The sequence below is a fragment of the Hemitrygon akajei genome, unplaced genomic scaffold (genome assembly GCF_048418815.1).
Source record: "Hemitrygon akajei unplaced genomic scaffold, sHemAka1.3 Scf000056, whole genome shotgun sequence".
NCBI classification, from domain to species: domain Eukaryota; kingdom Metazoa; phylum Chordata; class Chondrichthyes; order Myliobatiformes; family Dasyatidae; genus Hemitrygon; species Hemitrygon akajei.
The window spans coordinates 615,392-629,681 of NW_027331942.1; the positions used below are offsets into that span (position 1 = coordinate 615,392).

At 46.2% G+C, this 14,290-nt stretch overlaps 1 protein-coding gene and 1 non-coding gene across 4 annotated transcripts in view; one reads left to right on the plus strand and one right to left on the minus strand.

The window, feature by feature from the left end:
- The first annotated feature begins 1,426 nt into the window (after positions 1–1,426).
- trnar-ucg (transfer RNA arginine (anticodon UCG)) lies at positions 1,427–1,515 on the plus strand. The gene is given in 2 exon segments: positions 1,427–1,463; positions 1,480–1,515. It is a non-coding gene; the product is annotated as a tRNA-Arg (tRNA).
- A 3,962-nt stretch (positions 1,516–5,477) lies between these two features.
- The window catches only part of LOC140721475 (uncharacterized), a 95,957-nt gene continuing 87,144 nt past the window's right edge, over positions 5,478–14,290 (minus strand). For all 3 annotated transcript variants that reach the window (XM_073036300.1, XM_073036298.1, XM_073036299.1), the window contains 3 exons: positions 13,830–13,978; positions 11,589–11,621; positions 5,478–6,319 (listed from right to left, as the gene is read on the minus strand). In XM_073036300.1, the coding sequence (XP_072892401.1) occupies positions 6,268–6,319; positions 11,589–11,621; positions 13,830–13,978 (234 nt within the window). In that variant the 3' untranslated portion in view covers positions 5,478–6,267. The remainder of the gene's footprint in view (positions 6,320–11,588; positions 11,622–13,829; positions 13,979–14,290) is intronic.

Below are 14,290 nucleotides of genomic sequence, written 5' to 3' on the forward strand. Positions count from 1 at the left end.
GTGACAATCCGTTCAGTTTCAGTGCTAAGGGCACAGACACAGATAAGAACGTCCCTTTAGAACAGGGATGAGGAGGACATTCTGCAGCGGAAATAAAGCATCTGTGGAATTCATTGTCATGGCTCGTTGTGGAGCCCATCTTATTGGGTTTATTTAAAGCGGAGGGTGACAGGTTCTTGATTAGTAAGGTTGTCAAAGGTGACGAGAAAACGCTCGGAGAATTGCATTGAGAGGGATAATGTATCTGTCATGATGGAATGGCGGAGAAACATCGATGAGCCGAATAGTATAATCTGTTTCTATGTCTTGTGGCATTGTGGCCAAGTTCGGTGACGAACTAATGGTGAATATTGCTTTTAATGACTCACATACCAACCTGTCTGGCGTCTCTGGGACAAAAGGCGGAGGTTCGGAAGTGATTGCTTCAAAGATGGTCTCCCAGATAAACATGGCGCGACGAAGATCGGAGTCGAACCCACGCGTGCAGTGCACAATGGATTAGCAGTCAATTGCCTTAACCGCTCGGCCACTTCTTGCTCTTGTGATTGGAGCTTCTGAATCTCTTCAGAGCAATTACAGACTCTGCTTCTGATTCACACATTTGTTTTCAGATTCTATGTCGATTTCCTTTGCTCTCTGTGATGATCAGAATTCATGGACATGGATAAGGAAAGTGTAGAGAGATTTGTGCCAACCACAGGAAACTTGGAAATACCTAATGCAGGTACCTTTGGCGCTATGGACATGCTGTGGCAAAAGGCTCCATTCCGTGCTCCGCCACTCGGAGAACCCGTGACTGTTTTCTGTTGTACAATGAGATAAATTTATGTTGAATTAAATCAAATTTCAGTAGCTTTGTTGTTATATTGCTCGTTTTCAAGTAAACAGATATTATAGGAATTTGCCACCTGGCTCTAGAATGACGACTTTCCGTGTATTGGGCAAATGCAATAACCCGATAGATACTGTATTACAGACACGCTGAAGGGCACCCCCGGCTGTGCGCAGCCGCAGATCCGAACACCTCAATGCTTACACGACATAAACAGTGTTCGGTTCTGGATTACCAAACCAACGGCTGAATTATCTAAAAAGAAAGCGAGTTCACTCTATCAATAATATATTAAATGTGGTGGACCATATTCAATTATTCCATCACAGAATATAACGCGGCCCTAAAAGTCAGTGGTGTGGGCATTTTACAATTCCTTTCTGTGTGACAGAAAGAGAATATTGAATTTAAATGTACAGTCTAAAGCAGGAATGAATGGAGTGATATTAAGAACAATGATCGAATGTTCACCTGGGATAACAACACTGCATACCAGTACTTTTAGTTCGGTCAGGAAACCATTCTACACGTGGAAACTCCTTGCAGCAGTCAGCATGTTCCCCATTTTTTCCATTGGAATTTCCCACAGAATGCGGCCGTGTGGCCTAATGGATAAGGCGTCTGACTTCGGTACTTGAATCGAAGTCATCAGAAGATTGTAGGTTCGAGTCCTGTCACGGTCGTTTTGCCAGATTGGTGATTTTGATTCCATTCTGTCTCTCACTCTCTGCAACATGGTTGTCTCAGTTCCGCGTGGGGATTAATCGAAGTATCCCACCTCAGTGGAAAATGTAATGCCACCTCATTGTTATACGCATCACATAATATTATACGTCTAGTCTGTGAGGTATTTCTGCAAACACTTTCATAAACAATTCACTGGAGCTTCTCAGATGTTCTGGTGGAGCTGTTGTTGGGACGGTAAGTTTATTTCACATTCAGCTCTGTCTCCGAGCACACCTTTTCGGCGAGAATTCCCCACCCAGTACCGACGGTACATTCTCCTGTCTCCAACCCTCCACCTATTATTGGACTCAGCGCGCTGTTTCTCTGCCTGCTCTGGATATCTTTATCACTAATTGCCGGCGGGTTATCTCCGCCTCAACATCAGGAATACTCACTTCAAATCGAACCTTACCCAGTGTGAATGCACTTTCCCTCCAATCTGCCAACATCAGTGTCAAAGTTACAATCGATCCCACTGTCAAAATGGTTGCTGTTGTAGATTGGCGGTCTGACCTCTGCGTTGGTGAGGGCAGGTGGTAATAGATGGTAATAGGACCTAGTTGAGTCATTACCTGTCCAGGTAAACACATTAGAAAGTTGATACCAAACCCGAACGTTGAAGTTAGGACCTCTGTGCACATGGATGTTGTCTGCTCATAGCGTGTTGAATCATAGAGTGCAATCAGCTAAATCTCTTTGCCGTGCTGCCCACTCAATCCGAGCAGGAACCGGGCCCGATCTGATCTCACGAGTGCTCAGCGCGAATTCCGCCAGTTCGCCTCGAGACGGCAGTATTTCCGCTAGCTTCTCCTTTTCCTCCATGTCACAGGAAGCTACGGCTTTGTCGGTCACTTGACCGATGGAAATTTACACTGGGGTATGGGATTCATTATCGAACGTGTTGTGGTTCTGACGATACCGGAGATATAGTGAAAAAAGAAAAATAAAAGGGAGGAAGAGTTTAGTAATCGGTAGGAAGTGAAGGTCGGGAGCTGCGTTCGCCGAAGGTTCTGTTGCCGTGCTCTGTCACTCCTTGATTCTAAACTAGTTTTATTCTACCTGCTGCCATGTTCTCTAATGAGCGCCAATTCTATAGTGTCAAGATGGAAAACACTGCGACTGCCTCCGGGAAGAACTTAGATATTATGATTATCAATTAATGGAATAATTGACAGAAACGGACATTTCTTTACACTGATGAACTGTTGCTTGAACTTGGTCTTCGTTACCGCGTAAATAAAAGTGTTTGTGCAGCAACTTAATGTCAGCAACATCTCTCCGGAGTTGTTCTGTGCGTTAGATGTGGGAATTCCTGTATATCTCCAGCGTTCCTGACATACACATCTGCTCCAGGGTGGGAAGCAGGTGGTCGCAGTGATCTGGTGACTGGCACTCTGGTAGCATAGAAGAACAGAGAGATGAAGAGGACTGCGGTGGTGATGGAAGATGAAATAGTCAGAGGAACAGAGGCTAGATTCTGTCGACTCGACAGTGACACCTGGACGGTAAGTTTCTCCGAGGCGTCAGGGTCAGGGAAGTCTCTGATCGCTCCACGGCATTCTCACGGGGGAGTGTGAGCAACCAGAAGCCGAGATATATCTGACCACCGATAACATACACGGGGAAATAAGCAGACTCTGAAGGGAGATTTTATGGAGCTAGACAGAAAGCAGACAAACAGGACATTCAAGGTAGTTATATCTAGACCACTGCCTGTGCACTCGCCAGTGAAGGTAAGGGTGGGATGATCTGACAGGTGCATGTGCGGCTGAAGAAATGGTGTAGGAGGGAGGGATGGATTATCGGGATCTTTATTTTTAGGGAGACAACTCTGGAGGCCGGGTTATTTGATATATAAAAGGCAGAAATTGATAGATACTTGATTAATCGGGGCATGAAGGGTTACGAGAAGACAAGATTGGGCTGAGAGAGATCGGAGCAGACTCGATGATCCAACTGGCTAAGAGTTTTTTCGTGTATGTTCCGGTCTTATTGTCTAAAACAGAGCTAGACCGGAAGGGTCAGTTGGGAGACAACCCGACAGGACGCGTCTGATCGCAGAGTGTCAGCACAGGATGGAAACCGGAGGGATTCGGCGAAAGGTATTTGCCGGGGAGGGAGTTGAGTGATGATTGCAGAACGCAGCAGAAATTGGACAAGGGGCATGGATAGCGAGGGTGGCACTTCACATTGGTTTAGAGCGGAACAAGTTTCAGGCTTGAGCGCGGCACGGGGTCATTTGTTCTCTCATGTAGCTGAATCCACTAGTTAAAATGGAGACGGGTGCATACTTAAATGATGGAGGAGCTGTGGACGATGGGGTCCGGCATAGGAGAGGAGCTGAGACATGGGAGGATTAACCATGGTCATGCAGATTGCCAGCGCTAATTTTAGGGGCCGTTTGGCCTCCTGTGCTTTGCTCTGTTGCGAGTATCGGAACAACCACAGGGTCGTTCCATTGCAGTTCGCAGGCAGCCTGTGTGCTCCGCGTCCCTCACTGTGTTAACGAGATGGGTGGACAGTCAATCTCCCAGAACTGCTACTCCTCCCTGAACTCTCAGTGATCAACCCTCCGACGCTCCACCCATTCCTCAGGGGGCCACTGCGCAGGATCGGAAAGGCTACAGAAAGTTGCAGTCTCAGCGAAATTGATGTCGGGCATTGTCCTCTCCAGCTCCAAATGCATCGTCGACAGAGGATGATCAGAGATAGGGCATCGATCACTAAGTATGCCCATCACCCAGGACACGCACTCTTCTCATTGCTACCGTCAAGGGGGAGTTAACGGTGCCTGAACACCCACATTCCACATTTCAGAAACAGTTTCTTACCCTCCGCCATCAAATTTCTGAATAGAAAATGAGTCCATATGTACGCCCACATAATTTCCCTCCCTTTATGAACGTATACATTGAAAAATACGTAATTAATATTAATATATATTTCTCAATGTAATTTATTCTTTTATAACTTTGTGTTTTCTGTCAGTGCCATAAGACAGCAAATGTCTAGATATGCGCCAGTGATATTAAACCTGATTCTGACATCCCCACCGTCAAACACACGGCGCTCCCTCCCGGGACCCTCGGTCATAAGACTCTCCGAACTCATCCACACCCCCCGCCCCCCCCCCCCCCATCACTTCCACAGTCACGCCCAGCCACAGCTCCCTTCTCAGATCTGTTACTGATTACGTCTCCGAGCCCCTCGTCCACCCCAGTCCTTTCTCTCTAAACAATTATCACCCCCTCCGAAAGCAATATCACCTCCAACGGTATCCACACCACGCCCCTCCCTGGCCCCTCATCGAATGTCCCCTCTCCACGCGCTGATTCTTAATATCACTGTTCTCTGATTCTCACACCTCCCATTCCAGATGTCACTGTCTCTCTGCAAGATACCGTTATGGGTTTGGTGCTTCGCCCCGAGTAGATTGACAGCCGTGCGAAAGGATGGAGGTGGTTAAGAGGGGGAATGTTGTGGGTATGGCGTCTGTCCAGTGATAGCTGGTAAGTCTGGCATTACCCCACGGACAGGTTATCCTCCTGCGCTCTGACTATCTGAGCCATCAACTCAGACCTATCTAACCTCACGGTATGTGATACCAATATGGTGGGAGAGACCATTTGGGCTGTAGGCCCACGTTAGTAATGTGACTGCTCGCATTTTCCCTGACGGTGTACCGCTCCGGTTCCACACGACCCTCCCCGCACCCCAGGCGGCGTCGCTATCAGCTGACAGTTTTCCACAGAGTGGCTCAGTGTTGGAAGGGAAGAGGGGTGAGCTGTTAGTGTGGGTGTGTCAGCATGCTGTTTTCACTGCCCAAGGAGCTGGTTATTCCCGATGGGGCTGAATGTACCTTCCCAATGAACAGTCGGATTTGACAGCAGCGAGTGTTTGACAAGAGATGCAGACCAAGTTAATGCAAACAGCGTTGGCTTTATTGATTCATGCAGTTAATTTGGGAAATGGTTATACCACCGCGGGACAGATGTCAGAAAGGCAGTGTGGTCAGTAATGAGCTCCGAGAAGGAGCTGCCACATGCCGTTGAAAAAGAAATATTGGAACCCCTGCTACCATCAGAGTACACGAGAGTGTTTACAGTTACATCAACACAGGAAGTGGATCATATCAAACATCCGCTGGCTGTTCTGCCCAGTCTTTACACAGCTCTGGTGCCGAAAACCCGTGCGGTCCGACAGAAGTGGCCCGTGTCTCTTGACTTTCCGCTGTGCACTCGCATAAGAGACACAGACTTCCACTCGAAGCTCAAACGTCAGTCTGGGATTCCTCGCGGTTTTGGACGTGTTCTCTATCGTACTGTTACGCCGGGAATGAAAGAGATGCTAGGAAACGTCCAATCTGTCTGGTAATCGTGACAAATCGAACCAGGCCGACAAGGTAATATCATTTCTGGGCCACATCGCATTACAAAGGTCAGATAGTCCTGTGTCAGCCGAAGGACTACAGTTGCCAACGTCCCAGAACTGGGCTCCGAATACAGCCACTCTGCGGCTCCTGTGAGAGTAGATGATGATCCCACACGGGTTGGTCACGGGTATTCGATGTCTGGCATTACCCCACGGGTGAACAGGCCAGTGCTGAGATTACTGAGTGCCGGTGTTGGGAGTGAATTAACAGTGGAGAGCATGTAGAAAGCGGCGTTTAACAGGAAGCAAGCGGAGGATCCAAAGCGTCCTCGTTGGCCTCACGGGGCCGGGCAGTCGAATCCGCCGGTGGAAACGAACCATATCTCATCACTGAAAGATATAACAGGGAGTTGAGGGAAATGTTCCTGAGTGTGGAAGAGCAGTCCCTTTACTGAAAGTATTGTTCAATTCATCATTAAACCGGTCCCCCTCCAAAGAAAAAAAAACAGCCGCGTCACAGAAGCAACGGGTGACTTATTGCTAGAATGTTCTAAGCTAGAAACTCCCGTATCTGTAGTCTGACTTCCTACGCCCATGGGATTCTTTGTTTCCGCCCTCCCAAGCAAAATCACATCCCTTCAATATTGTAGTGACCACAGGTGTACACAATCCTGCAGGTGAAGTCTAAACAACATGATGAACAGTTGTCAGGTGACCTCCCAACTCTGGGTGCCAATGATTTTACAGCTTCAGGGCAACGGGTCAGACATCTTCACCATCTCTCTGTCTGTGTTTCCAATCCCACCGATCCACCTACATTTATCCAGAGGAATCCATTGTATGTCACCTTTCAGCTATCTTACAATTTGGGACCGTGTCAGACCTCTTGTTTACCTGTTCAAAACACCTGATCAAATTTATGGAACGTGATTTTCCTTCTACAAAGACACCCTGGCTATGCCTAATCACTCCAACCTTTCCAAATAGAGGTGGATCCTCTATCCCAAAACCAGCTTCGGTAAATACTTCGCCTCATGAACTGGAGGGAAATCTTGCAGACAGGTTTAATAGAGGTGGCGGGGAACGGAAATATAATTCGGGAGGGGAATGGGATATGTCAGATTATTTTAATGCGAGAAGTGTGGGAACAAGGGAGCTGTATTTCGAGAGCAGCTCAGTGCATGGAACTACGGAGTTATGGCCATAGTTGAGGCTTTGTTGTTACAAGGGCAGGAATCGCTTCTGGATGTTTCAGTGATTCTATGTTTCAAACGGGACTGGGGGAAACGTGCAAGAGTCGGATATAACCATATAACAATCACAGCACGAAAACAGGCCATTCCGGCCCTCCTAGTCCGTGCCGAACTCTTAATCTCACCTAGTTCCACCTACCCGCACTCAGCCCATAACCCTCCACTCCTTTCCTGTCCATATACCTATCCAATTTTACCTTAAATGACACAACTGAACTGGCCTCTGCTACTTCTACAGGAAGCTCATTCCACACAGCTATCACTCTCTGAGTAAAGATATACCCCCTCGTGTTTCCCTTAAACTTTTGCCCCCTAACTCTCAAATCATGTCCTCTCGTTTGAATCTCCCCTACTCTCAATGGAAACAGCCTATTCACGTCAACTCTATCTATCCCTCTCAAAATTTTAAATACCTCGATCAAATCCCCCCTCAACCTTCTACGCTCCAATGAATAGAGACCTAACTCGTCTCTGCACTCTCTCTAATTTATTGATATCTTTCCTATAATTCGGTGACCAGAACTGTACACAATATTCCAAATTTGGCCTCACCAATGCCTTGTACAATTTTAACATTACATCCCAACTTCTGTTCTCAATGCTCTGATTTATAAAGGCCAGCGTTCCAAAAGCCTTCTTCACCACCTTATCTACATGAGACTCCACCTTCAGGGAACTATGCACTGTTATTCCTAGATCTCTCAGTTCCACTGCATTCCTCAATGCCCTACCATTTACCCTGTATGTTCTATTTAGATTATTCCTGCCAAAATGTCGAACCTCACACTTCTCAGCATTAAACTCCATCTGCCAACGTTCAGCCCATTCTTCTAACCGGCATAAATCTCCCTGCAAGCTTTGAAAACCCACCTCATTATCCACAACACCTCCTACCTTAGTATCATCGGCATACTTACTAATCCAATTTACCACCCCATCATCCAGATCATTTATTATATTACAAACAACATTGGGCCCAAAACAGATCCCTGAGGCACCCCGCTAGTCACCGGCCTCCATCCCGATAAACAATTATTCACCACTACTCTCTGGCATCTCCCATCTAGCCACTGTTGAATCCATTTTATTACTCCAGCATTAATACCTAACGACTGAACCTTCTTAACTAACCTTCCATGTGGAACTTTGTCAAAGGCCTTGCTGAAGTCCATATAGACTACATCCACTGCCTTACCCTCGTCAACATTCCTCGTAACTTCTTCAAAAAATTCCATAAGGTTTGTCAAACATGACCTTCCACGCACAAATCCATGCTGGCTACTCCTAATCAGATCCTGTCTATCCAGGTAATTATAAATACTATCTCTAAGAATACTTTCCATTAATTTACCCACCACTGATGTCAAACTGACAGGTCTATAATTGCCAGGCTTACTTCTAGAACCCTTTTTAAACAATGGAACCACATGAGCAATACGCCAATCCTCCGGCACAATCCCCGTTTCTAATGACATCTGAAAGATCTCCGTCAGAACTCCTGCTATCTCTACACAAACTTCCCTCAAGGTCCTGGGGAATATCCTGTCAGGAGCGGGAGATTTATCCACTTTTAAATTTCTTAAAAGCGCCAGTACTTCCACCTCTTTAATTGTCATAGGTTCCATAACTTCCTTACTTGTTTCCCACACCTTACCCAATTCAATATCCTTCTCCTTAGTGAATACCGAAGAGAAGAAATCGTTCAAAATCTCTCCCATCTCCCTCGGCTCCACACATAGCTGACCACCCTGATTCTCTAAGGGACCAATTTTATCCCTCACTATCCTCTTGCTTTTAATATAACTGTAGAAACCTTTCGGATTTACTTCCACCTTATTTGCCAAACCAAACTCGTATCTTCTTTTAGCTTTTCTAATCTCTTTCTTAAGATTCCTTTGACATTCTTTATATTCCTCCAGCAATTCGGATAATCCTCGGATAATCTCACAGCAGCAGAAATGGAGGAGTCGTGGTCGGATCATTCAGTGAGTCAATGTGAATGGAGGCAGAATCCGGAAGAGTAGATATGCTATTGGAAGTATGAAGTATTCGGATCAATTAAATAGCCAAATAACGACCGAGGAACAATTCAGGAGATTGATTTTGGAAATATGTAAGCATAAAGACGTTTATTATTGTGACATTAAGTTCCCTTATATTGACTGGAACCTGCTTAGAGAAAAAGGTTTAGATTGGCAGAATCTGTTCGAGGAACACATAAGTGGTTTCGACTCATTAGTGGCAGTACATCTGAAGGAAACGCCATATTAGACCAATGAACCAGGTCACCTGCCATATTTCCCGATGCGATACTGCCAGACCTCCTATCACAGACAGTGACCACAACTCCTATTCTTTACCCTGGCATTGAATGAGGATAGGAAGAGACGGTATTATCAATCAGTTGATTGGTGGGAGAGCGAATTACGATGCTATTAGTCAGGAAGTTGGAAACGTAAATTGGGAAGAGATATACACAGGGTAATGCACAACTGAACTGTGGAATTGTTTTTAAGGAAGAGCTAGCATGTTCTTCTGGATAGGTTTGTCCCATTGAGACAGGGTCGGCGATGGTAGAGTAAAGGAGTCATGGTTGATAAGAGCTAGTCCAGAGAGAGGAAGAAGCAGACTTAAGATTTAGGAAGCAGGGATCAGAGAGGTTTCAAATGAACTACAAGTTAGCCAGGCAGGAGCTTAGAAACCCAAAGGCCATTTACACCTATGTGAAGATCAGACGGATGACTGCGTAGGACCGATCAGGAATAACAGAGGAAATATGCGCCTAAGGTCGGCCCAGATAGTGAAGGTCCTTAATGTATATTTTCTTTCAGTGTTCACAATTGAGAGGGAATTTTTCAAATGTGAGCATGATGCAGAAGAGGCTGATATGCTTGAACATATCGATGTTTTGAAAAAGGATGAGCTGAAATTTTCGAGAAATTTAGGGTACATAAATTCCTATTGCCGGAGGGGATGTATCCCAGTTTTCTACAGGAAGGGACGGAAGATACTGCTGCGCCTTCGGTGATTACCTTTCTGTGTCATCTGGCTATTGCAATAGTATCAGAGGATTGGACGTTGCCAGCTGTTATTCGTTTGACCAAGGAAAGAAACAGGGAAAACGCTGGGAATTACAGACCAGTAGGCTCCAAACTGTTGGAGGATATATTTCGACAGTATCTCTGGACAGTTGAAGAACCATAGTCTGATCACGGCTGTGAGAGGGGCAGGACATGTCTCAGGAACGGAATCAAATTCTTAATTGTTAGACAAAGCACACTGATGAAGATTTTAGGAAAACTTTCTCAGCTATGGGCGCAGACAAACGTGGCTACTGTAGATAGAACTAGCTTACCCACAGAAAACAGAGTGTGGTAACAGGTGAAGGGTATTTCACTTGGAGGTCGGCGACCAGTGGTGTTCCGCAAGAATCTGTTCGGGAAGCGGGTGATCAGGCTGTTCCATTTCCAGATGACATTTCGGGATAGTGTGGATTGTGATGTAGGTTACAACAGGGCAATGAGGAATGCAAAGTTGGGCTGAGAATTGGCAAACTTTGAGCTCAATGTGGAAAAGTTTGAAGTGATACACTTTGCAAAGTCGAATTTGATTGCAAGATGCAGGGTTCATGACAGGTTCATTATCAGTGTGCAAGAACAGAGTCATCTTTAGTTTCATGCTCATAGACTCATCAAAGTTGTCACGCAAGTTGAACAGGTTGTTATGAAACTGTATGAGATGTTGGCCTCAGTCGTCGAGGGGTTGAGTTCAAAGCCGCGAGTAATGTTGCCGCTCATTTAAACTTGGGATATTGTGCTCACTTCTGGTCGCCTCATTACAGAAAGTATGTAACAGCTTTCGAAGCTGAAAAACTGAGATTTACCAGTATGCTGCCCAGACTAGAGGGATATTCATATGAGGATAGGTTTAGCGAGCATTGGCTTTTTCCTTTTAGAGCAAAGTGGGTGAAAGGCGACTGCATAGGGTTGTACAAGATAAACGGCATAGGTCATGTGGATGGCCAAAGACATTTTTCCCAGTGTGGAAATAACTATCAGGAGATATAATTTTAAAGTATTAGACGGAGGTATAGGGGCTGCCTGGCGTATGTATTTACACATAATGGTGGGTGTGTGGAACGTTGTGTCAGGAGTCCGGTAAGAGACGTATCTATCAGGTACATTTAAGAAACTCTTAGACACATGGATAATAGAAAAAAAAAGACGGCTCTGTAGGAATGAAGGTCTTGAGTCAGCAACAATCAAGGATAAAGGGCGAACATAGAGGTCTAGTGTCCTATATTTTCTGTTCCTGACCGACCGTCAGCATGAGCACCCACCTGATACCGCAGCGTCTCTGATTCATTAACTGACCCGATCACAGTCACAACATTCCCCTGCACTTACCCTTCAAACAAACGATGGAAAGCCACTGGCTCCCTAATCGTGGTTGTGGAAAAAACAAATAAAGAATTAGAGACCGCACATCAACCAGTTAACTGTGACCAACTCTTCCCTTATCACTGCCACCCGACGCCTGAACCCTTCCAAAGATGCTCAGCGGCAGTGCCGGGATGCCAGCCCACCATCCCTCTGGGCACACTGACCCCTTAGAAGTCAACACCAAGTTCAACAATCCCACCAAATTCCTTCCCTCTATTGATGCCTGAACCGGAGATTTCTCTGGAACACTGACCGAGCTTCTCTCTCGGGACACACAGTGTAGCCTTTTACACCGTTTCACCCCTCGGAGGAGCAGTGTGATAAGCGAGCCTTCTATCTGACAGCGCCAGAGCCTTCCCACCATTCCGTAGGGACGGACACCCAGCCGATACTGCAGCGGCTCTGGTTCATTTACCGCCCCGCTCGCACACAGAACATTCCACATCCAATTACACTCTTTTACCTAAAGCTACAGACTGTTTCAAGGATAAGATGAAGGTATAAAGTTAGAGAGAGACTCTCAGCTCAACGATAGATGTAATTTTGAAGAATGAGCTGGAAAATCATGGACCATTGAACGGCTTGGTTAGAGTAGCTGGAGAGAGGACGTTTCCTATGGGGGATTGGTGATTGGAGCAGAGTGCGTAGCCTAAGAGAGGATGAAGAATTCCTTTCGCTAGAACATAGAAGATAGAATAGTACAGAACAGTGCAGGCCCATCGGCCGCAATGTTGTTGTCGACTCTTAAACCCTGCCTCCCATATAACCCACCACCTTAATAGAACATGCTGTAGTACAGCACAGCACATGAGGATCAGAAGATGCTGAATTTGAAGAATTCATTGCCATGGATGTGGAGGCCATGTTTGTGATTTTATTTAAGGTGGAGTTTGATCGGCTTTTGTTTCGTAAAGGTAACAAAGTACAGAGATTAAAACAGGAGAAATGAGGCGAGCGGGGTAACAAATGAGGCAAGATAACATGGTGGAGTGTCTCGATGGGCCGAATGGTTCAATACTTCTCCCACAACTCATGATCTTATCGAAAACTAATTATAAATCGTCAGTGTACCGCTACCTGCTGATGAGATTTTTGAGTCATTATTGAGGGTGAAACTTTGGAGTATCTTGTGATAAAACAGTCTCAGGCCAGCAGTGTTTTGTAGAGGGGAGATCTTGATTGAAAAATCTGTCCGGAAAATTTCAAAAGCTTAAGAATTTATTGCAGGGCTCTGTGATCGAACAGCATTCAGCCATTCACTTTTAGAGTCGAGGACAGTCGTTCAAACGGTTCCTTCCCTTTGAAAGAGCAGTGTGAAGAGATGGGGTTCACCACGGCAGAGTTTCCACCCCTCTGTCAGCGTGAGCACCCTAATGATACATTGCCTCTGATTTATTTATCGCCTCGCTCACAGAGACAATCTTCCTCATGCATTTACTCGCCAATTCCGAGCCTTTGGCCGCTAATTGTTTTTTGGCGCCAGAATCTGAAGAAGCCTCAGTCGTGTGCAGCGAGGTGAACCCGGAGACGTGGTTCACTGCTCGCTCAGCAGGACGTACACAATGCCGCCTCGCACAACACGGGGATTCATGGTGCCTTCATGCGAGGTGTTGTCTTTAGATGGGACAGTGATAATGGTCTGATTCTGACAGTGCATGAAGTGACTTTGCAGGAAGGTGGGGCAAAGATGCTGACTAACTGTGTCTGGGCATCCAAAACGGGACACTACATGGTGGCTCTGCTTTATGCTCTCCGTTGTCTCGGAACACCAGCAATGAAATTCAGATCCTTTGCCCGGGTGAGGGATTGGGAGACGGAAGAGTGGCTGTTGGTTAACCTGGGTGAAATCTCGTGTTTCACTTTCCAGTGCTGTATCTGCATGGGGTTAAGATATGTGCTATTGGTGACGTGGTGAGAGTGATGGATTCACCCTCGGAGTAAGTGTTCCTCACACCACGGGAGTGGGGTTGTCCTGTGTGGAGGCATGCTGCTGTCATTGGATATTGGGAAACTGTGGGTTTGGATGAGGAAGATGTGCACATGATATGTTGGCTCCGGAAACATGGTTACAGCACATTCTAGGAAAGTGTTAATTAGGCTGCTTGGTAATCTTTCTTCTAGAAAACACTTGTGACAGAAAACCCTCAGCCCGTTGGCCACTGATCGCACAAAAGACCCAACTAAACGCCCCGCTGTGTGACCTACCCCATGCTGGAATACACGAAGAAGTTGGAATTGTTGAAAGGGACATTCTGCTCAGTGAGCGTGCGGTTGAAATCATCTATGTCGGAAAAGCGAAACAGATGGATTTTCCTGGCGAACACATCCATCATTGGTAAACGAGTGACGCACACCTGAGAGATGCAAACAGCGTAATATGGCAACAGGGAAATTCCGATTCACCAGCCCCCCGCTTCCCACCCTGTTCTTCAATTCAATCGGTTGTCAAGTCATATCTGAGATCACTTTGCAGTTCCACTCACCGCCCAGATTCCGGACCCGCGATACTTCCCCCTACACCTCCTCTCTCTTCAGTATCCCGGAACAGAGACAATCGGTTACAAACGCACCCACCATGACTCACTGCATCTACCTCAGGTTCAGATTCAGACACACTGATTTATCACACTTCCTCGCCTTTTTTCAGACCGACCTGTCGTTTCCTC